The sequence below is a fragment of the Amphiura filiformis genome, chromosome 14, assembly GCF_039555335.1.
Source record: "Amphiura filiformis chromosome 14, Afil_fr2py, whole genome shotgun sequence".
In the NCBI taxonomy this organism is placed as follows: Eukaryota; Metazoa; Echinodermata; class Ophiuroidea; order Amphilepidida; family Amphiuridae; genus Amphiura; species Amphiura filiformis.
The window spans coordinates 9,861,857-9,884,356 of NC_092641.1; the positions used below are offsets into that span (position 1 = coordinate 9,861,857).

Below are 22,500 nucleotides of genomic sequence, written 5' to 3' on the forward strand. Positions count from 1 at the left end.
TTGATAAAATGGTCACAAAGAGTGGACGTAAATTACATTTATTAAACAGACTGAAGTAAACAACTTGACCAATTTTACGGGTGATCTGTTTAATAATAAAATAAAGGTATTGTCTCTATCACATGATGTAACACGAATATAGCATTAGTTTTATGTGGAACAACTTGGCGTGCCACCTCGTATTTCCACTTGAGGTGGTACTACACCCCTGATAAATTCTGTGACTAATTTTTCATTTTTCTCAAAAAATAACTACACATTGGTAACAAAAGTTATGTATATTAATTATAGAGGCAAGAAATCCAATTACTTCACTGAAATGTTAGTGATTCAAGACAAGTGGTTCTTTATATGTGACGTGTCATGTCAAAAGGAGACACTTTTGAGGTTTTTACATATCTTAAAGATAGAGATATTTTGCTCCACAACGCCGTTTTCCCCAAAGAAATCGGACATTCCAAAGCAAAGATATTGAGTCCGTAAGTTATGGTATTATAAAATTAAAAATTGAGATATCGGCCTTTAAAAATATTATTGACACTGTTGAGAGTAGGAATTACCTTCAAAAATGTCTCAAAAAATACAAGATGCCAGTTTATATTCCGGTTTGAAACTATCAGGAAATATTTTAAACATAAATAACATCACAAATTCGCAAAAAACCCAAATTGTAGATTTTTTTCTATTTCTCCATTTACGATCCTGCCCAAAAGTGTCTCCATTTGACATGACACGTCACATATATGTTAAGAAATGAGGTACATTCTAGCTGTACCTCTTTCTTTATCATAAATAACGTACCACTTGTCTTGAGTCACTGAAATTCCAGTGTAGTAACTGAATTCCTTGCCCCTATAATATACATAACTTTTGTTACCAGTGTGTTATTATTTTTTGAGAAAAATGCAAAAATAGTCACAAATTTATCAAGGGTGTAGTACCACCTTAAACTAATGTTATCTCCCTTGTTATATCAGGCGATAAAGACACAGCTGGATCTCAAAACAATATATACTTTAATTCTCTAATTAACATCTTGGTGGGCATTTACTTAATTTCATTTTCGCAATTTCTTATTTTTAACCTAGAACAAAGAATACAGTTTCAAAGATATTGTATGATTTTGTTTCACCTCTCTTTACAGATACAATCTACTCGGAAGAGGAAAACATCAGCTGCAGACAAGAAAAACAAAAAACGTCGAAAAAAAGTAAAAAAGAACGTCACAGAAAAGGAGGTAATCTGGCTTCAGATGAATAAAGAGATTGTAGAAATAGGAAAAGCAAAACTTAATATTCATAGAGATATTCTGCTGGCTTTGAGGAGTTGAATTCCAAAGCCAACAAGTTTCTTAATTTAATATCATGGTTATCTTGAAGATCACTTCCAAGGTTTCTGAATTTACCGATAATATTGCTTAACATTAGACCGATTGGGCACACATTTGGCCTCATATGACCTTTGACCTGGAGTGACCTCGGTTTGATTTTGTTAATGCTCCCACCAAGTTTAAGCCCAATCGAACGAAGTTTAAATTTAGTCCCTATGTGACCATGACCTCGATTTTGTTTCTCGCACATATTCCGCTCGTATCAAGGATTCCACCCACCAAGTTTAAGCTAAGTTTAAGTTCAAAAATAATTTGCAGCAACGAATCCTGAGTAGACATTACGTTGCATTTCAAATTGTGCAGGTAGCCAAAATCTTGATGAAACATGTTTGACACTGTCCAAAGTTGCCCAGTACTCATGTTTTTATCCACTCGCTGTTTTTATTTGTTATCCACTTCAGGAAACGCATAGCTGGACACACAGACAACACAGACTTCGCTCATTATTCTAAAATTTTCATACAAAATAGATTGGTATTTCTTTGCCATAAAATGTTAGCTTTTACTCTCAGATATATCCCCTGTTGATTTTGAGCTGAACGACCAAGGAAAAGCAAAGAAGTACTATACCAATACGTATCAATCCTTCGGTCGTGTTACTTTACGATCCTTTGTTGTGTAGATCACCGTCCCGCACGCCATGTACTTAGTGTGTTATGAACATCGCTTATGTGTTCGATTAATTAATATTTACATCGTAATAATAAAACGACGGTTCCTGTGTTTTATTCATAATCTCGGATTTTGACAAAACTACCTAGGGTCTTGATTTTTGCAGGGTATGTTGGTTTAATAAAGTATAAAATAATCGTGTAAAAACAGAATTTTGAAAAATATTGAGGGCGTCCTCCTCAACAAATGTTATAATATGGTTTTAATACTTGAGCTTGATTGTAATGCGAAAGACATAAAAGAAATCGTGTATGACAATATGCCTCTGTTCTATAGACGAATCCAACGAGCCAAGTGATGGTCAGAATTTAGTCGGTCATGACTGGGTCCCCGGCGCACCAAACTGGTGTTGTGACTGCCCAATTGGGTGATTAAAGCCGCTTAAAAATCGACGTTATCTTGTATTGTGTTGTAAACTTCGTCATTCTATATTCTATCCTTTTTAGCCAAGAATCGCCGATTCGAGACATGTCGGGCATATTACAAACTACGCGTGACGTGTTTGTGACGCCGCCCCAAACTAAATTTATAAATGATTGTGGTCAGAATTAATGCCAATATTAGTGTCACCTCCAGGATTAATATTCCTTGCTTTCGCTTAGGGCCCCCCAGCAATCAATCGGCCGTAAGTCGTGTTCACACACTGTCGGTCATAAGTGACTTATTACCGGTAATAAGTGATTTATTAGCGGTAATAGTTTGTGTCCGACCGTGTGAACACGACTATAGCTATAACACAGGTAGTACAAAGGACGACCTCGGTGCTCCGTTATAACTCCTATAATTATAAAATAGCAGAAACCATCCCATCTCGTGATACTTGAGGAATTAGAATATTAAAATGACAGTTTCTGACGGTATAGAAAAAAAAAGAAAAAAAACGTACATGTTACATCATCGTAGCCTACCGGTTTGTGAATTATTTCAAATATATTGTAGTTGTTTTCTTCTTATTTCAAGGAGCAACGAGGGCGGAAAGGTTTCAAGATAACAAACCAAGTGAGGAACTTGAATATCCAAGCATTCAACAGCAGCAACTGGTATCTTTGGAACAGCATGTACCGCCAGTGTACTCTAATCCATTGGGGCCTGCTGAGACGGAAAGTGCCCAAAGGTATTCAAGTTTTGATGATGTGAAGTTGACATCGACTAATGTAGGAGATCCGCATCCTTATATTTCAAATCAGGATTCTGTACATTCGCCACAGCAAAGTACTGGTCAAGAACATAAACGCGATGACGACGAAGCAACTCCTTTTGATTCCATGATGGACATGTCACGTGTAAGCTTATCTCCACAGAGCTTCTCAACATGCTCAATGCAAATAGGAGCACGGAATACAGCTACTCCTTCCAATATTCCACCATTGAGAGCCGACTTTGAAACACGCCCTTCCAATATTGCTCCTTTAAGGGCCGACTATGAAACACATCCAGATCACGCGGGAAATCAATCGGACTCATCAAGAATAACAGTACTGGACGGTGAAAGCAGACATACGGGAATCGCTGAGCAACACGCAAGCATTGATGTGTCAGGCTACCAGAACGCAGGGACCGTCAGGCGTTATTTTACAAAAGAAGCTAAGCTAGTTGGAGGGACAATCACTGAAGGCGGCTTCGTAGAGGACCCAAGAACAGGGAAAATCAACATTACTTTTACGGATTCAAAAGGTAGGCCCTGTTACTGAATGATGATATAAGATTTCGTTCCATTGTTCATGTTTGTGTATGAAGGGTATGTGCTAATGAAAAGGCGTACCGCTCAGGCGAGGTGGCAAGCCCCACCCCGCTCAAAATATGTGACAAAATTGACGAAAAGTTGTAATGTGTAACTTTCTTTAGCCACAATAGTGTCCTAATGCTGACCCATTTTAGCATTGAAATTGCAATTTTTTACTCGCTCCGCGCATTTGTCCCGGTTAAGCCACCTCTGGTTCGATGGTCCCGGTACAGTCCTGGTTGTAGATTGGAACAAGCGCACCCGTCGTAGTTAAAGGTGTTACAATCTATATGATTATTTAGAGGTTAATAACTGCGCATCGGTTATTTGGAGGCATTGTGAAAAATCTAAACATTTTGCCTTTGGAACCGAGGAATATCCCGAGGGCGCAGCCCCGAGGGATATTCCGAGGTCCAAAGCAAAATGTTTAGATTTTTCACAATGCCCGACATATTACCGATGCAAAGTTATTAACCTCATTCATAACATAACCGTCACTTTGATCTTTTAACTTTACAAAATAACACAAAATTGTCCTCAAAAGTTTGTAAAAATAAACAATTTTACATCTTCCCTTTCCCAAAATCGATCAGGCTAAAACAAAACGACCAATAACAAAAGTGCGTATCAGAATCTGTGCAAATATGGTAGCGCGCAATCCAAATACGGCAGCCAGCGCGCGCGCAGTTCGTTGGGCGCACAATACGGCGCACGCAGAAGTCAATAATGTGTGCGACATTGGAACAATTACGCATTTTGCGGTCAATTGTGAGATATTAATGACCTCGATTTGCGTTCGCGTTTTCACAAATAATAAAATATGATTGGATCGCACGTATCGCGTTTATTAATGAGGTTATGAATGACTACTATACTGTCGGTTTTGCTAACGAGAGTTTTCCTATTACTTCGAATAAATATTCCGTTATTTCATCATTATTATCATGATTATTATCATCGTTACAATGTGCCTGCCTTTTTAAATTTTAGTCCCTTTTCAAGGACCCCATTGAAAATAAGGTATTATTTATTATGACTTTCATGGCTGAACATGTTTAATTATTATTATTATTATTATTATTATTATTATTATTATTATTATTATTATTATTATTATTATTATTATTATTATTATTAGTATTATTATTACCTAGCTTGGGGTTTTCTGCTTCCTCTTCTGCCCTTTCCTGTCAACATGCCAACATTCCTGCTCTAGCTCTAACCGAATTTGACCAAACTTGTCAGTACATTGCACATGACCCTGAGGGGTGCGGGTCACAAAGGGGTCAAGGAGGTCGAAGAAGTGTCTTTTGCGGGAAATCTTATTTAGTAGAACCAAAAATGCTACTAATGCCAGACGCTTGCATCGATTGCGACCAAACTTAGCCACAAGAAACACTAACCAAACTTATAAACCGCAAAGGTCATCCAAGGTCAAAGGTCAAATTTAAAGTTGCTCCGATCAGGCTGGAACTCAGGGAAAACAATCCCTGACACCCGCAAAGGTCATCTGAGGTCAAAGGTCAGGTCACATTTACCGATTGAGATTTAACTTCAGGAGTAATAAATCGTCATCCGAGGTCAAGGTCAGTTCATAGACTAGTTATTATTATTATTTTTATAGTTGTGGAGGCCGTTTTGAAGAAATCCCATGACCTAGAAGGCCGGCAACTCAAAGTTGTACAAGCAGTACAAAAAACACCGCCTGAAATGGACAAGCGATGCCTTCTCCTTACTGGACTGCCAACTACAGATAGTGAGAGCTTGTTCTATTTTCTTGAAGCGAAGACTGGAATTCATGAAGATCCCATCCTAGAGTACAGCAAGAAATACAATGGCGTTGCCCTAGTACGCTATCCAATGGACATCGCAGGTACGTTGTAGGGAACAACCCAAAAGCCTGAATATATTGCAAGTTCTCTTCGGACCGATATTTTTTACAAACGTAATCGGGATTTGTACCCCTCCCCCGCCGACATACACACCCCCACATGAATCTAGTTTGGTTCATTAATCTTTGGTTTGTTCCTTTACGAAATTAATCTTCGTGAAAGTAAAATATAAATGTTCGTCAGTGGTGCCCAGGGCTAAGGACACATACCCAATTATTTTCACTCATTATCATTAATTTTGGTTATAATGAAGTTGAATATCGGTCTTAAGGTTATTAACTATTTTAAACTGTTGTGATTTGGTAGTTCACAACATCTTACGAATGGTAGTGAGCTTTAGCAAAAACTGCATTGCTCAATTCATAGCGAGCGTGTAGAAGAATTAAAATATCACAGATATACTTTTATAGGTGCTGTAGACTACTCCGTAGTCCACCTGCCCATTGTGCATACTCTGGATATTGCATTTAAGCTTAAAACTCTGATTTAATTAATTTGTGCACAATTGATAGATTTTCGTAACTGATCTTTTATTTATTATTTATTATTTATTTTTATTTTATTCATATTTATCCAGGGTAGCCCAATTCAGCCGATAGCTGGTCTTACATGGGGCCCTGCAATACATTTACATAACATTAAAAGGCAACAATCTTCAACATGCAATTTATATAAAATATACAACTATTAGATACAAAATTAAAATACAGAAATATATACAATTTTCAAAGTAGAAAGAAATACATCATTAACAAGTACATGCTCAATTTTTTTAAGACTTGAACCTTTGCTTGAAAGTCTGCACATTTATAGAACTTCTTACATCATTACTCAGTTTATTCCAAACCTCAACCCCACTGTATGAAAAAGATGATTTAAAGTACCCAGTGTCATAACCATTTGTGCAAGGCGGTAGAGCCAATAAATTGGACGCAGCTTGTCTGGTGTTCACATTATGTTTTTCATGTACATAAGAAAACCTGTTGATAAGGTACTGTGGTGATATATCGTTAAGACATTTAAACATTAACAGTGATTTGAAATACATTGCACGATTTGGAAGTGATTCCCATCCTAATATAGGAAACATTATATCAGAAGACGTAAGGTAGTTGGCACGCAATATTATTCTAGCACATCGCTTTTGTAAAACACATAATTTACGTACATCTTCATTGAAGCGACCAAACCAAACTACACTGCAATAGTCGAATTGCGGTTGGATAAGAGCCTTATATAAAACATTAAGAGTGCGAACGTCAAGAAATGTTTTTAGACGTCTCAAGAGTCCTATTTTACAAAATAATTTCTGTATGACTGAATTAACATGATCGTGCCAAAGTAATTTAGAATCTATCTTTACACCAAGACATTTGGCACTATGAACTCTTACAAGTTGACAATCATCAATGGAAACTGAAAAAGCAGAGCATTTATCATTGCGTAACTTAGGCTCACTACCAATGAGCATAACATTTGTCTTATCAGTATTAAGAAACAATTTGTTTACATTTAACCATGCCTTAATTGCAGAAAGATCGTCAGTGAGCTTTTTAGAAATAATATCAGTATCAGTACCACTGACAGACAGAGTGGTATCGTCTGCGTACATAGATATTTTCCCATGTGATATTACATTTGGCATATCATTGATAAAAATCAAAAATAATAATGGGCCCAATATACTGCCCTGCGGAACACCAACTTTTATTTCAAGAGAATCAGAGACAATACCCTTAAAAGTAACTCTTTGCTTTCTACAAGATAAATACGATGCAAACCATTTAACTGTATCTTCAGATGCCCCAATATAATAGAGCTTTCTAAGCAAAATATCATGATTTACGGTGTCGAACGCTTTTCTAAGGTCGATAAAGGCAACACCAGTCAATTCACCGCTGTTGATGCTCGTCAGCCAATCGTCAACCATGACAACAAGAGCAGTCTCGGTAGAATGACCAGGACGAAAACCTGATTGATGAACATTTAAGATACCATTTCGATTTAAAAAAGAGTAAACATGATTATGCATAGCCCTTTCATTTTGAAGTTGCACGTAATCAGAGCTCTCATCTGTATCAGACAAATCATTACCACTTACACTACAACTGTCATGCAAATTGTTATTATCATGAGTATCGTTAATGCAAGCAGAATTAAATACACTTTTCAGTCACCCTACTCCCTCTGTTTGTTAGCTTCCCAAGTGGACTACTGACTTTGGATTGCGGTTAACATTTTTAACACGGGACTCTATGGAGAGTTAGGCCAATTTCTGGCCTAACTAAAATTGGTCATGATGTAATGCATCTTTAAATGATGATCTGGCTTGTGATTGGTCGCCCAGATCTCGTTATTGTTTAAATCCTCCCGACACGTACCATTACCATTAACTATACATGGTACACATCTATCTATGGAATGCGGCGCTTTTGTGCTGGCGCGGAAGTTGGTAAATGAACGTACGCATCTAGCGCGTATTGTACCACCATGCTTAGTCTTGTGGTTATATTTGATTGATAAACAAGTATGATTGACAGTTTGTTTTAGAGAACGAAGTGCCGGGGTAAAGTTCTGCTTAAAAGTGAAAGTCCATAGTCGGATTTTTAACTCGTAATAAACTGGCGGATTCTAAAATTAGAATTGTTCAGTATTGAAGTGCCATTATAGTTATGCCATTATGATATGTTGCAATCAATAATATAAGCCTACGTATACTTTACTTTTACTGTCACAAATATAATTATTATATAAACTTTTTCATAACCATTTTATACTAGTATTTTGATGCAATAAAATATCAGTATAATTTCGAGTTCAACTGAATGCGTTCATCATGATTAATAACATATTTTTATTTATCAAAAATCGACTATGGCATAGTCTATAGGTGCTGCGGTTCTTGAGTTACGTTGTAAAGAGGGCTGAAACAACAACACTTTTGTAAAACGTACATAACTCATTAAAAACAATAAATTAAGCAAGTTTGCAAAGTATACGATTTGTAGAATGAACTTTTGCAAAACATCAAGGTGTTATTTTTCAATAATACCGTAAACGTTCGCCTAATGGCGCTATGGGTTCCCTTGACATAACTGGAATTTTAGACACAAATTAAAAGTGCCCTCTCATAAAAATCCCACCAGTAAATACGGGCACATGCCCTTAATTCTTGTTAGGAGGGAGCTCTCTATTTGTACATGAAATTTACCCCAATGTAAAGGAGCCCAGGTGCGCCATTAGGCGAACGTTTACGGTATATTGATCTAAATAATGAAAATCTCTTTTTAGGTTGCTTCGACCAACAATACCTCGTCTACCATTAATGATCTTTCAAATGATCATGTACTGAATTTATGCGTGGAAATTTTGACTTTCATCGCTAGGAGGGGGCGCAGAATCGATGCTGGATCGGTCAATTCGGCGCCCCTAAGGGTGGCGCCCAGGGCACGTGCCCCCTGTGCCCCCCTCCCCGTCGCTACTGTACTGATCTCCGTTGCTTCTTGACGAAGTTTCACATTAATGATATGTCAATTTAAATAAGATATCTGTCGTGACAATATATATATTGCGGCTTACAATAGCGGCTTATAAAACTGAGTAGTTATGTCTATGCTAAGTGCGCACCAACGCATCATCTACCGTCAACAAAAAGTTCCCATCAGTGATCAGTAACGTAGGCTATTTTATAAAAGGCAATTTATTTTTTACCCACGAGACCAAATGGGCGCTGCCATTTCAGATTAGATGAGAAGTATGGAAAAGTTACCTTTGACACAGCAGAAGGTGTTCCTGTATATTTCAATGGAAAGTCAGCATGTGTGACCAGATTTTGCATCATGTGTATACAGGTGATCTTAAAAGTGCATATTTTCATTTATAGTTCCGATTAATAATCTTATTTACAGATGTTAGGCAAACACTCAGAGGACTGAAAGGGCAGATCTTCAAAAATACACGTATTGACGCCAGACCCGTGTATAAATCGGACTGCATTTTGGTTAAGGGAATACCATCTGGCACTCACAAGGACACAATCAAGTACTTCTTTGAAGAAATTGTTGAAAAAGAAAAAGGAGAGCAGAGTGCAGAACAGGTTGCGGAGTACATCAGTGCTGTCCACATGAAACCTGACAGACAAGCACTAGTGTTCTTGAATGACATTGCAGGTAGGAGTTGATTGTTTGCGTGCTGATATGAAATTAAATGTATTATAGGGCATGTAAATAAGGGGCTAAAGGTTTTATTTTACCGGAATATATTTTGTCTTTGCGGTATACTCTTTGCGAACATTACTTCTGTTATTCAGTTAATAATAGTTCTCCCTAGGAGTTGGGAAAGTCTGTTTCCTTTTTGTGTACTTTGCTGCTAATGCAATCTATTGTTATTATAATTATTTTAGATGTTGACCGAATCCTACGAGTGGAACGTTTAAGTTTCGAAAACACTGCGTTGACTGTAGAGGCATTCAGTGAGTGCTTGGGATCCTCTACAGGCGCTTCGTTCATGCCCGATAGATGTTTGCCTGCACCATTTACCGTTGATGTCAAGTTGAGTATTACTGAATTCATCATGCAAAACACAAAGTACCGCGAAAAACTTAAAGCTCGGCTACTGCAGAAAAACGCGCAGTTTGTTTGGCCTTATAATGAGAACCAACAGAAAATGCGTATCGAACCTGTCATCAACGAAGAGAAAGATGTTTCTTGGAAAGAGTGGGGCAGTAAAGTTCTCCAGTTAGTAAAGCAGTACTATAACCAATATGATGAGCAGTTATATTCGCCTACTGACAGACCTCACTTTGAGGCGATAATGACGCAGGTAGCAAATATCTACGCTGAACATGATGTTAGAATCAGTGTGATCAATGGAAAACAACAATTCCTTTTGAGAGGATTAAGAGATAACGTACAAAAGATGATAGCTGCGTTTAAGAAAGAACTAGAAAAAAGAATTGCTCAGCGTAAGATTGAATCGACCACCGATTTTATCGGATTCAAGCCTGCCAAGATTAAGCAATTCGAATCGTGTCGGATCATAGAGAAAATGCGACAGAAATACCCTAACGTTAAGGCTACCTTACAAAAAGAGGAACGCAGAGTAAAGTTGGAAGGGGAAACGACCGCTGTTGGTAAAGCAAGGCTACTGGTGTCGGAAACCTTGAACAATTTGATTTCACGCAGGCCAAAACTGAATACGTTGCAAGTCGCGTTTGTCATTGGAGCAGAAAGTGAAATTTGCGACATCTTTCAAGATAAAGATATAAGAGCTAGTTGCGTCGAAGACGATACCGTAAAAGTAACGGCAGAAACGGAAACAGCTGCCAAGAACGCTTGTGCATTTCTTGAAAAAGACATAGAATACAGAGAATTGGGATTCCGTAAACCAGAAGAATTGTCGGTATTTCAAAATCAAGATGGAGATAAATTCATTCAGTCGCTGAATGAATCACTAACAGTAGTGCAATTTGATCCCAGACGTGGCTGTGTTGAAATTGCTGGATTTCGAGATACTGTTGGTCTTATTGAGAAAAGTATCGCAGAATATGTACAAGCGAATGCTGAGAAGGAGTACTTCATCTCCTACCATGATGATAAACCCGTAACTGAAGCACAAGTACGGTATCTACAAATACATTTTGGAAACATTGAAATTCACAGATCGGTAAGAGTAAGCTGGCAATATGAACCAAAGCCTGAAATATCTTTCAAAGGAAAAGCAGAAGACGTCAAGATGGCGATACAAGTAGTTCGTGACCAGATTCAAAAGATCATCGAAAAATCTCACCCGGTAAGCAGGACAGGCATTCACGCGTTGCAGGATGACCAAGCATTCTTGGATCCAATTCAAAAACGACATAAATGCTACATAAAAATCATCGAGAAGGAACATTCTAGAAAAAGACGAACACCGACAGGTGTGACCGGACCATCCACTCATCCGAGTGTACTCCAAGAATGCAAAACCCCGTCGGGACAAACTCTTCAGGTGTGTCTTGGAGACTTGACGTTGGAAAATGTGGACGGTATAGTGAATGCAGCTAACACCAAAATGAATCACGAAGGTGGCGTGGCCCTAGCCATAGTAGAAGCAGGTAAGCTATTTTAAATGTTTTCTTGTTTGGAAATATATCGATTCTTTAATTAGTCTATAAATATTGCGGTACATATTATAGCACTGGTAGGACACCTACTTGCTAGCCACCAGCCTAATCCCCCAAAGCGGGGTGGATCCCATATGACACGCGTTTGACTGGTGTCTAGAAATTTGCCCAGTCACCATAGGCGTAGATCCCGGGGGATGGGGGGATAAATCCCCCAATATTTTGCCAGGGGGATGGTCCATACAATCATCCGCCAATGTTGACAGCTGAATATGGGTTTCTGACAAAATTAACACATATTTTCCCATTTCACCCCAAAAATGCAAATTTTCGCGCGCTCCGCGAGCATTTATTACACTTTTACACCATATTTAATCAGTTACGCTTCAAAATAGCACAATTTTTCGCGCGCTTCGCGTGCATTTGTACCATAAACTTATTATTTCGCCAAAAGGTACAGGATTCACTTATACTTCAAGAATTATTTTTCTAACCCCATCCCCCCACCCATGTCAAAAAGAAATCTACGCCACTGCCAGTCACCTTTTCCTGGGAAATCGGAAATTCAATTTTAAACACCAACCGATGAAGACTAAACATGTAATGAAATATCCACGCCTTCTATATGTGCGTTATTTCCATGATAAATAATTGCCCTTGTGAATGTAACTTCTTGCACCGTTGAGGTCACGTAGGGAAAATAATGGTTTAATAAAATATTATTGAATGTGTGTTTAAAAAGTACAAGGTATATTCATTGGAAAACTTATTTCTGTTGTAGGTGGGCATGTAATTCAAGACGAGAGCTACAAAATCATTAACGGAATACGTGAGCTTACTTCTGGAGAGCTGATTGTCACTGGCGCTGGTGATCTTCATTGCAAGAAAATCATACATGTAGTGGGACCTCGGTGGAGCGGTGGCCATAATCAAGAAATGGAAATTCTGTATGACGCCATCACCAACGTCCTTCAAGAAGCAGGAAAACTTCGTCTTGCCACTATCGCTATACCAGCAATCAGTTCTGGTATATACGGCTTCCCGGTAGATCTGTGCGCTCAAACTATAGTTCGAGCTACAGCCGAGCACTTCACTAACCACCCCGGTGCCAGTAGTGTTCGCACGGTTCGCTTTACCAACATCAAAGAGGAGGTCTGCAAAGCTTTCAAGGATGCAATAAACGGTAGGTGTGGCCTAAATTGCGTAAACATTCAAGTAAACATGAAAATATAATGCATACTAGACTTAGCTGTGGTCTAAGACCACGAACACAGTCGTGTTGTAACCCCTTAATGACTTTTGACCCCAAAATCTACGAAAACCCCACAGGCATTGCCTTTTGTCAATGCATGTGTGCACATAGTATCACTCTGCCATGTTATTTGTGACAGAAGGGACATTTTTAATGTTTTTTGTCTTGGACCGGAAGTGATCCCTTAATGACCATTGACCCCAAATAAAAAAATATCACATATACATTAGGTAAACATAATTCATGTGTGCACATACCGTCACTCTACTATGTTTTTCTTAGCTAATAAAATTTTTTGAAGGAATTTGGTTTTATACCGGAAGTGACCCCTTAATGACCTGTGACCTCAAATAAAAAATACCACATATACATTAGGTAAACATAATTCATGTGTGTACATACCGTCACTCTCCTATGTTTTTCTTAGCTAATACAATTTTTTGAAGGAATTTGGTTTTATACCGGAAGTGACCCCTTAATGACCTTTGACCTCAAATCTGTGTATGATTCATAAACACTGTGTAATAGCAATGCATGTGCGCAACTTGCATCACCGTCCTACGTAATTTGTGGGAGAAGTAGTATTTTGAAGCTATTTCGTTTTATACCGGAAGTGACCCCTTAATGACCTTTGATCTCAAACAAAAAAATACCGCATATACATTGGATAGACACAATTCATGTGTGAACATACCGTCACTCTCCTCTGTTTTTCTTAGCTAATAAAAATTTTGGAAGGAATTTGGTTTTATACCGGAAGTGACCCCTTAATGACCTTTGACCTCAAATCTTTGTATGATTTGTAGACACTGGGTAATCACCTTGGTCTGGGGCGGACATTTTAAAAATGAATTTAGAAGAGCAGCAACGACATCACTTGCATTACATTCCAGATGTTAAATCTACATCATATGCAAAATTTGAAGAAGTTCGTACGAGTCCGTTTTATTTTAGGGCCATTTGTCTATAACTGGTCTTTACATGTAGCTCTATGGAGAGAGTGCCCGTTGAGGGCGCTATAACCCCCATTTTAGGAACAAAATGTGATTTAAAAAAACGGACTCGTGCGAATTTTCTAAAATTTTCAGAGTATGTAGTCTGAACATGTAGAAATATAATCAAGTAGTTGCCTTACCTGCTCTTCTCCGAAAAAATAAAAAGTCCTATACCTCAATGATAATGACACCTAGGTGTAATAACAATGCATGTGTGGAAGTGGCGTTACTGTCCTGCGAAATTTGTGGGAGAAGTAGCATTTTGAGTTGAAATCACATTTTTGACCTCTGTGACCCCTACGTGACCTTTGACCCCACGAGTTTCATGTGACATGTAGGGGCATGGTCAGTGATGGTTGTGACCAAGGTAGGTCAAAATCGGTGTAAGCATGTCAGTGCTAGAGCAAATGTAATGGTCGACAGAAGAAAGAAAGAAGATCCTGTAAGAAAAAAGACACAGCCGTGACTAACGTCAACGGCTGTTTAAAGAAAGAAGAAAGAAGAAGATCCTGTAAGAAAAAAAGACATAAAATATTTTGAAGATTTTTCGTTTTATACCGGAAGTGACCCCTTAATGACCTTTGACCTCAAACAAAAATACCACATATACATAAGGTAAACATAATTCATGTGTGCACATACCGTCACTCTCCTGTTTTTCTTAGCTTATACAATTTTTTGAAGGAATTTGGTTTTATACCGGAAGTGACCCCTTAATGACCTTTGACCACAAACAAATAAATACCACATATACATTAGGTTAACATAATTCATATGTGCACATACCGTCACTCTCCTATGTTTTTCTTAGCTAATAACATTTTTGAAGGAATTTGGTTTTATACCGGAAGTGACCCCTTAATGACCTTTGACCTCAAATCTGTGTATGATTTATAGACACTGGGTAATAACAATGCATGTGTGCAAGTGGCGTCACTGTCCTGTGAAATTTGTGGGAGAAGTAACATTTTGAGTTGAAATCACGTTTTTGACCTCTGTGACCCCTACGTGACCTTTGACCCCACGAGTTTCATGTGACATGTAGGGGCATGGTCAGTGATAGTTGTGACCAAGTTGGGTCAAAATCGGTGTAAGCATGTCAGTGCTAGAGCAAATGTAATGGTCGACAGAAGAAGAAAGAAAGAAGATCCTGTAAGAAAAAAGACACAGCCGTGACTAACGTCAACCGCTGTGTAAAGGAAGAAAAAAGAAGAAGATCCTGTAAGAAAAAAGACACAGCCGTGACTAACGTCACGGCTGTGTAAATATCAAAACTTCATTGTGGAGTTTATGGAGGTGGCTATAAACGGGTCATCGTGATGATTTGAATTTAATTGTATTGCAAAGAAATCAGGAACAAGATTCTTCGCCCTGAAGATGTTACTCGTTTAGTGTTACCCTGTGAGAACTACCTGCCGATTGGGCAAAATGACTATTGTTTCCACTTTTGAACCAATCAAGGAGGGTATTAATAAGATCATCTGCAATAAATGCAAGTTTGACCATGAATAGATCAAAGCCTAGTCATAATTGGCAATTGAAATGAGCATTTCAAGTTATCAACCAATCAGAAATGCTGTTAGATGACCAGTAGTGTCCAGGGGGTTAAGCTTGTCAAGTGATAAATTATCCATCCACAGATGTACGTGGGACACTGTTACCATTTCAAAACCGTGACAGCAGAGCTGACACCGAGACATCCGTTCAAGGTAACTGATTAAAAACGCGTTTTAAAATATTTGTAGGAAAGCACACAAAAGAAGCACTCTTTGAATCCTTTTTAGGCAGAGACAAAACTATTATACCATCATATCAAAAGGAACAATAAGGTTAGAATAGCCTATATTGAGTGAGATACAGACAAAATAACTTTGCAAAATGTGATGCATTTTTTTGTGATATTGTCAAGAGTATTTTTTTCGAAATTCACAGTTAAGATCAATAAGATTAAATCATTTTAAAACTTGGACTTTGCTCTCTAAGGACATGTTCAAATCTCAGTTTGTCAAAAGGACACTTGTCGATACTTTTGATATGATGGGTCACATATGTTATCTAGCTTATGTCAAGTTTGCAGCAAGGTATTTTTCTGAAAGAGGAAAGAAGACATTCGTAGCGTAAAATACATCAATTCTACACGGCTGTTCAGCCACCGCTGTTTCAGTGATCAGATAAACTTGTGTCATTATTAACTAGAACATTGAGGGAGATATTTATTTTTTTTAGCATAATTTGCACATTTGTGGTAAAGACTAAAAACTCATAAATGATATGAAGAACATGAACAAATAGATATATCATAACAGGCGAACACGGAGCTACACGGTGTATAATAATGTTTTAAACATGTTTTACATTTCAATTAGCGCCCTCAATTTGTACAAAATTAAATAGTTTGTGAATTAATCAACATGCTACATGAATTTGATAACTATAATACCATTAACCAAGACTACAGTTTAAATTGAATTGTGTTTTGCATATTGTTTCAGAGATATTTGAGTGTATCGTACTATTTTAGAAAGAACTAAATGTTTTCTGCAATGATAACTTCTTATTTCGGTAAAATAGTCTAGAAGCAAGGGGTTTTGAAAAATGGTCGAGTTCTACACCCATGTCTACGAATATTTGTTACCATGAGGTGTTAGTATAGACCTTCTAGATCACTGCTAGGGGGTAGTGGACTCCAATTGTGGGGAACGTTTTTTAGAGGTCACGAAAGGTCACACAGGGATGAAAGAAGTGAAAATGCTTCGATCTTGTTGAGATATATCAAATTACTCGTATGATGACAAGGATTAAGAAAATGTATAGTTTGCTATCTATGACCTATCGTTATTGAGTTGTCCTACAAAAACCTTATTTTTTAAAATCCTAAATCACACATTTTTGGTTGTACATGAATAAAAAAAATTCAACTTACTCCGATTTGAGCACAAATGGTAGCAAATTGTTTGTGTAGCTGAAAAGAACCAGAAAAAGAATAGTTTTGCCTATCTGCTGTGTTCACTTGCAGACAAGGTCAAAGTCTATTGGGTGGCCATCGGCCACTGTTGATCTCTGACTTCCATTGCACATAACAAGTAAAGTGAACAGTTTGGTTAAGTTCTATACAGTTTCTTGATTCTTGTATGAAGATGAGTAATTTGTCCCCATGTTTGTCCAAATCGGAGTAAGTTGACATTTTGACTCCCGTACAACCAAAAATATGTCATTTTGCCCAAGATAACTCAATAATCATAGGTCATAGATGGCACAAACAATACATTTTCTTAATCTTTGTCATCAAACGAGTAATTTGATATATCCTCTCTCAACAAGATCAAAGCATTTTCAATTTTTCTTTTATCACTGTGTGACCTTTCGTGACATCTAGCAAAGAACGTACTCTACAATTTGAGTCCACTACCCTCTAGCAGTGATCTAGAGGGTCTATCCTAACACAGCATGGTAACAAAATTGGTAGACATTGGTGTTGAACTAAATCCTTAATTAAAGCCCGTATTAGATTTAGCTCCTGGACTAAAAGTTGCAATGTTGACTTTCATTATATTGACTTGAAAATTGCTCCAGCTCATAAGAATCTAGCATGGCAAACGTGTCTTCTGCCTTTCTTTCTTTTGTTTTACTTAGAAGCAAGAAATGGGAGAATACCTGCAGCTATACCGGTAACTGCAACCGCAAATAGTAGTAAAATAAAAACAGCAGAGGGTAAGACTATTCAACTGAAGAAGGCAAATTTATCCAAAGAGAAGGTGAGCATGATCATCGTGCGCAAAATCCCTTGAATTTATCCCCCTCTTTTTCTATATAATCCTACCAAAAAGTTTTAAAAAAAGAAGAAAAAACAATAGGGAGAAAACATACACCCAACACACACACCCCCACGCCCCACACACCAGACACCCCACAAAAAACCCACCATGCACCACCATCACCAAAAACATCGAACTAGATCGTTTCAGAGCAGGTACCCACATGGATGCTTTATGTAACCAACCTTTTTGAAAACTGTAGTCTTTAAAAAATCATTGGTATTTGAACATACAGTCTGCAAAACAATTAATGTGCCAATTATTTTTACCCCTGTATATCCTAAAATGGCATATATGTCATAGAACAAGAATCCGATAGCTGCATCTCTTAGCTCGGATTTAAGACCTCATTCGTTAAAATCGGTCAAGAAATATAGCCACAGTGATCAAAATCACAAGGAAGAAGCAAATTCAAAGTTACAGTTTTGCTAAATTTGTGAATATTCTCAGTTATCCAGGTAGATAAACATAATAAAATGAATATTAAATCTGTTCATCTGGACTTTACTATTATTTTTAATAGCAAGAGTATCGCGTCTCATCCAAGACGCATCATCAGGCTGACTGATCAGGTTATTGACTATTGACCTGTGACACACTTGATGGTATGACGTCACAGGAGAGTCGCCGGGGTAGTTTCCTGATTGCTGCGTCGTAGGTCCTTGACAGTTTTGCTCCATTACATGCCTATAGATTTGTACACGAAGCGCTGTCGAACGAGAGAAATAGCGCCGTGGTTTCCATTGACTGGGACATAAAAGTTTTGATTCCGTTATTGTCCTTAATTCCCAACCAATTTCAACAAGTGAGGTCTTAAATCAGACCTTTTATCTTACAGGTGCGAGCGATCAGAATAATATGGTTCACCGCGTGAACGTTGTAACGCAAGGCGATATAGTCAAACATTGTATTCATCCATTGCTATGGTAGCTAATCCAATTATTACGTCACTTGGACAGTGAATAGCAAATCGATTATACCATGGAATAGTACAGCTGCTAAACTGATTCATTGTGCACTTTGCGGATAAAAGCATGAGAGTGTCCACACATGAAATACATGGTCCAAAGATGATTTTGAGATGTGGAGGTATTTCAGATTGGACCCCTAATGACTTTAGAGGTCAAGAAAGGTCACATAGGGGTAAAATGTGAAAATGCTCCAATCTTGTCAACAAATTATTTTTCTGGGCACAAGGATTTCAATAATGTATAGTTTGTGCTATCTATGACCTATCGTTACAGAGTTATTCTACAAAAACTTCATTTTCGGGTCAAAACGGCACATTTTGTTTGTACAGGGTAAAAAATTCATCTTGCTCCGATTATATGTTAGAAAAATAATTATCAAGCACGAATCACATGGTTTTATTTAAAACAAACTCATATTGACCACAAAAACGAAAAAAACAAACCCAGTCGGCTCTCAACACGCGATATTGAAAATTCCCGGGCGTCGCAATTGTCGAGTGCAATGACGTCCCAGTTATACAATGAAGGCTGACGACAATTGGGCACAAATAACCATTGGGCATTAAATAAAACCATGTGATTCGTGCTTCATAATTATTTTTCTAACATAAAAGGCATAATGTTATGATTACCGGAGACACCCTTTAATCAAATACAGGTGGATGTCATTGTAAATACCGCTGGAAGTAAACTCAACCTTAATCAGGGTGCTGTGTCCAGAGCTATATTGGCGGTAGCAGGTAAAGGCCTTCAACAAGAATGTGATACAAAACTGCAAGGTGGAAATGTTGACAGCTGGAGTTTCATCACAACAGGTCCAGCAAAGTTAAAATGCCGAACAGTTTACCATCTCGTTTGTCCAGCGTACGATGAGTCCAATAAAGACGTTAACGAAAAGGTAAAAAGTGAAAAAGAAAGAAGTACTTATTATGAAGATTGCTTGTGCAACTTTACAAATTTTTTTATGATAAGATGTGTGCACGGGTATTTATTTAGGGCTGTATTGGGAGTTGTTGGGCTTGATCTAATTTATGTAGCTCCCTGCTCAGTCTGATATCAATGTCATTAATGACACACCAACTCCAACTCCACCATAGAAGACCTAAATGCATTTTAGAGGCATTGTGGAAGGCTGGGTCCCAACTATGGGGTAATGAAAGTTTTGTATTTAACGAGCGACTTAATGCTTTGATACAGGAGTTTGTAAATGCCGTGAAAGACATCTTTGAAGATATTGACAACAAAGGCATGAAATCCGTTGCAGTACCAGCCATTGGGACGGGAAATTTAGATTACCCACCAAATGACGTAGCACGAATGATGTACGAAGCAGCAATACTGTTTAGCAAAGATAATCCACGAGGACCTTTGCAAGACATACGATTTATCCAGTATCCAAAAGACAGGAAAATTATCAAGGTATAGTCTGAGATAGCTTGTAACTAACCAAAAGTATAGGTTTTGTAGATAATTAAAATTGTAAAGTATTTGATAAATATGTTTTTCTTTTATGTTTCTTAGAACGTACGTTGATGAAATAAAATGCTCCGTGAAAAAAGTGATGAATTTTTGACAAGATCCCGAGTTTTAGCCAATTTACTAAAAAAATAATGCAACGTAATTCTTACATTGGTCATATAGAAAAGAGTCATGGAAGCCAATAATCGCATTTATAATTCCATAGCTCTTGTGGTTCTTGAGTTAAGGCCAATTATCAAAACGAGAAGAATTACAACTTCATCACGTCAAAAAAATTATACCTTCGCAGAGAGAGCGAGAGATAGAGAGAGAGAGTTCGAGAGAGAGAGAGAGGGCGGCACGAGCATGCCAATTTTGGTGTTTTAGATCCTATCTTTAACATAGTAAATGACATTGCTTATTTCCAGGCCTTTAAAGACGTAATGCAGATTCATGTACAACATGGATTACAAACGACCTCGCAAACAACACCAGCTGTGGCAAGTGGATATACACCATCATCAGTTAAACCAAGTAAGTATCATCTTCGTTATTATTAGGTAGTTCATTATATTACCGCTTAAAATGTTGAACAATAACCTCAACCAAGAAACTACTATTTTTGTACAGTAGGGCGACCAAAAAACTCACCAAGGGTCTTTCAAATAGGGCCGCACGGGCACAAATAACCCTAAAAATATCACAGAAATCTTAAATAAGGTATGAGGTATTTGATCAAAATGCTTTAGTTGATAGCTGAATCAACAACTTGCCCTCCCCACAACTGCAAGATCACAGGCGTGTTACAATTAATACGGACTCGGTGGTTATTTTTGTGAGCCTTGTAAAAATGCATTTGCGCAAAGTCAATTAAAACAACATGTAAAGCACATTCATAATATTGCAGAACGCATTGTGGAATTGTTTTGACAATCTTGAATCACCATGTGGAATGTCCCATAAGATCTCCTGATCTTACACCTCTGGGTTTCTTCTTGTGGGGTTATCTAAAATTGAAGGTTTTCATAAGTCCCCCTGCAGACCTTTGAACTCCAGAGATACGTAATTGCACAAGTTGACATCGATAGGCAGGACAGACCACTCATGAGACGTGATCTAATTGTCATGTTGAGGAGAGCTGAAATCAGCATACAGAGGAATGGTAGCCATGCCCGGGTGGCCATGTGGACGACTAAGACTGTCAATTACTGCAAAAAAAGGGGTGAAACATTTGATTTTCATGTTGCTTAGATTTACATTGACTTTGCGCAACTACATTTTACTCGATTCACAAAAATAACCAATGAGTCCTTATCAATGGTCACACGCCAGTGATTTTACAGTTGTGGGAGGACGAGATGTTGCTTCAGCTTTCAACAAAAAACAAAAAACATTTTAACCAAATACCGCACACTTTTTAATCCAGTGGCATTTTTCAAATTTTTTACTTTTTTGCCCCCACACATATGTGGGGCTTATGTTATCATCCAGATGGTTGACTGGTTGTTTCTTTGTTTGTTTGGCTGCCTGGCTGTCCGGGCGGAAGTAAATTCATTAATCCACTGTGCAGCTCCAAGGCAATTCGTCATGATTATAAAATGAATGGTGCCATTCTAGACCGTGTTAGTTCCATTAAAGATCTTGGTCTTGATATTTCCTCGTCTTTCACTTGGGATGATCACATTAACAGGGTTGTTAAAAAGTGTAACAAAAAACTTGGTATGATTAAACGCACCATTGGCTTCAATGCCCCTCGTAATGTATCCAGGACTTTGTACTCAGCCTTGGTTCGTAGTGATTTGGAATATTGCAGTCCCCTCTGGAGTGGTACCTCAAAGCGCAACATCCAGAAAGTTGAGGGGGTCCAGAGAAGGGCAACTAAATTCATTTTAGATTATCCGAGGCTGAGTACAAAGAAAGGTTAACAGAGCTAACTCTTCTCCCATTAAGTTTTAGAAGAGAATATGTTGATCTCAATATATTTTTCAAGTGCAATCTGGGATTATATGACATCAATCTAGATGATTATGTAGTTTTTAATGGTATTAACAAAGACCGTCCCACCACCAGATTTTCCTCTGATCCTTTGTTGCTGGTAAATCAGCTTTCTAAAACTGAGTGCCACAAGATGGGCTTTTTTCAGCGTATGGTGCCCATTTGGAACCAGCTCCCTAGTATTATCAGATCTACAAATTATGTTGCTTCATTTAAGTACCAAGTTTTGGAGTT

The 22,500-nt window shown here is 37.9% G+C and overlaps 1 protein-coding gene and 1 long non-coding RNA gene across 2 annotated transcripts in view; both read left to right on the forward strand.

The window, feature by feature from the left end:
* LOC140168915 (uncharacterized) overlaps positions 1-1,238 on the forward strand; it is a 4,817-nt gene extending 3,579 nt beyond the window's left edge. Inside the window, exon 3 of the long non-coding RNA XR_011861284.1 lies at positions 1,145-1,238. This is a non-coding gene — a long non-coding RNA (uncharacterized lncRNA). The remainder of the gene's footprint in view (positions 1-1,144) is intronic.
* A 1,292-nt stretch (positions 1,239-2,530) lies between these two features.
* Positions 2,531-22,500, forward strand: part of LOC140169173 (protein mono-ADP-ribosyltransferase PARP14-like) — a 38,049-nt gene continuing 18,079 nt past the window's right edge. Inside the window, exons 1-11 of the mRNA XM_072192429.1 lie at positions 2,531-2,603; positions 3,023-3,736; positions 5,410-5,658; positions 9,586-9,846; positions 10,080-11,771; positions 12,562-12,963; positions 15,668-15,736; positions 17,661-17,782; positions 19,472-19,711; positions 20,011-20,232; positions 20,700-20,805. Coding sequence (XP_072048530.1) covers positions 2,531-2,603; positions 3,023-3,736; positions 5,410-5,658; positions 9,586-9,846; positions 10,080-11,771; positions 12,562-12,963; positions 15,668-15,736; positions 17,661-17,782; positions 19,472-19,711; positions 20,011-20,232; positions 20,700-20,805 — 4,150 coding nt within the window. The remainder of the gene's footprint in view (positions 2,604-3,022; positions 3,737-5,409; positions 5,659-9,585; positions 9,847-10,079; positions 11,772-12,561; positions 12,964-15,667; positions 15,737-17,660; positions 17,783-19,471; positions 19,712-20,010; positions 20,233-20,699; positions 20,806-22,500) is intronic.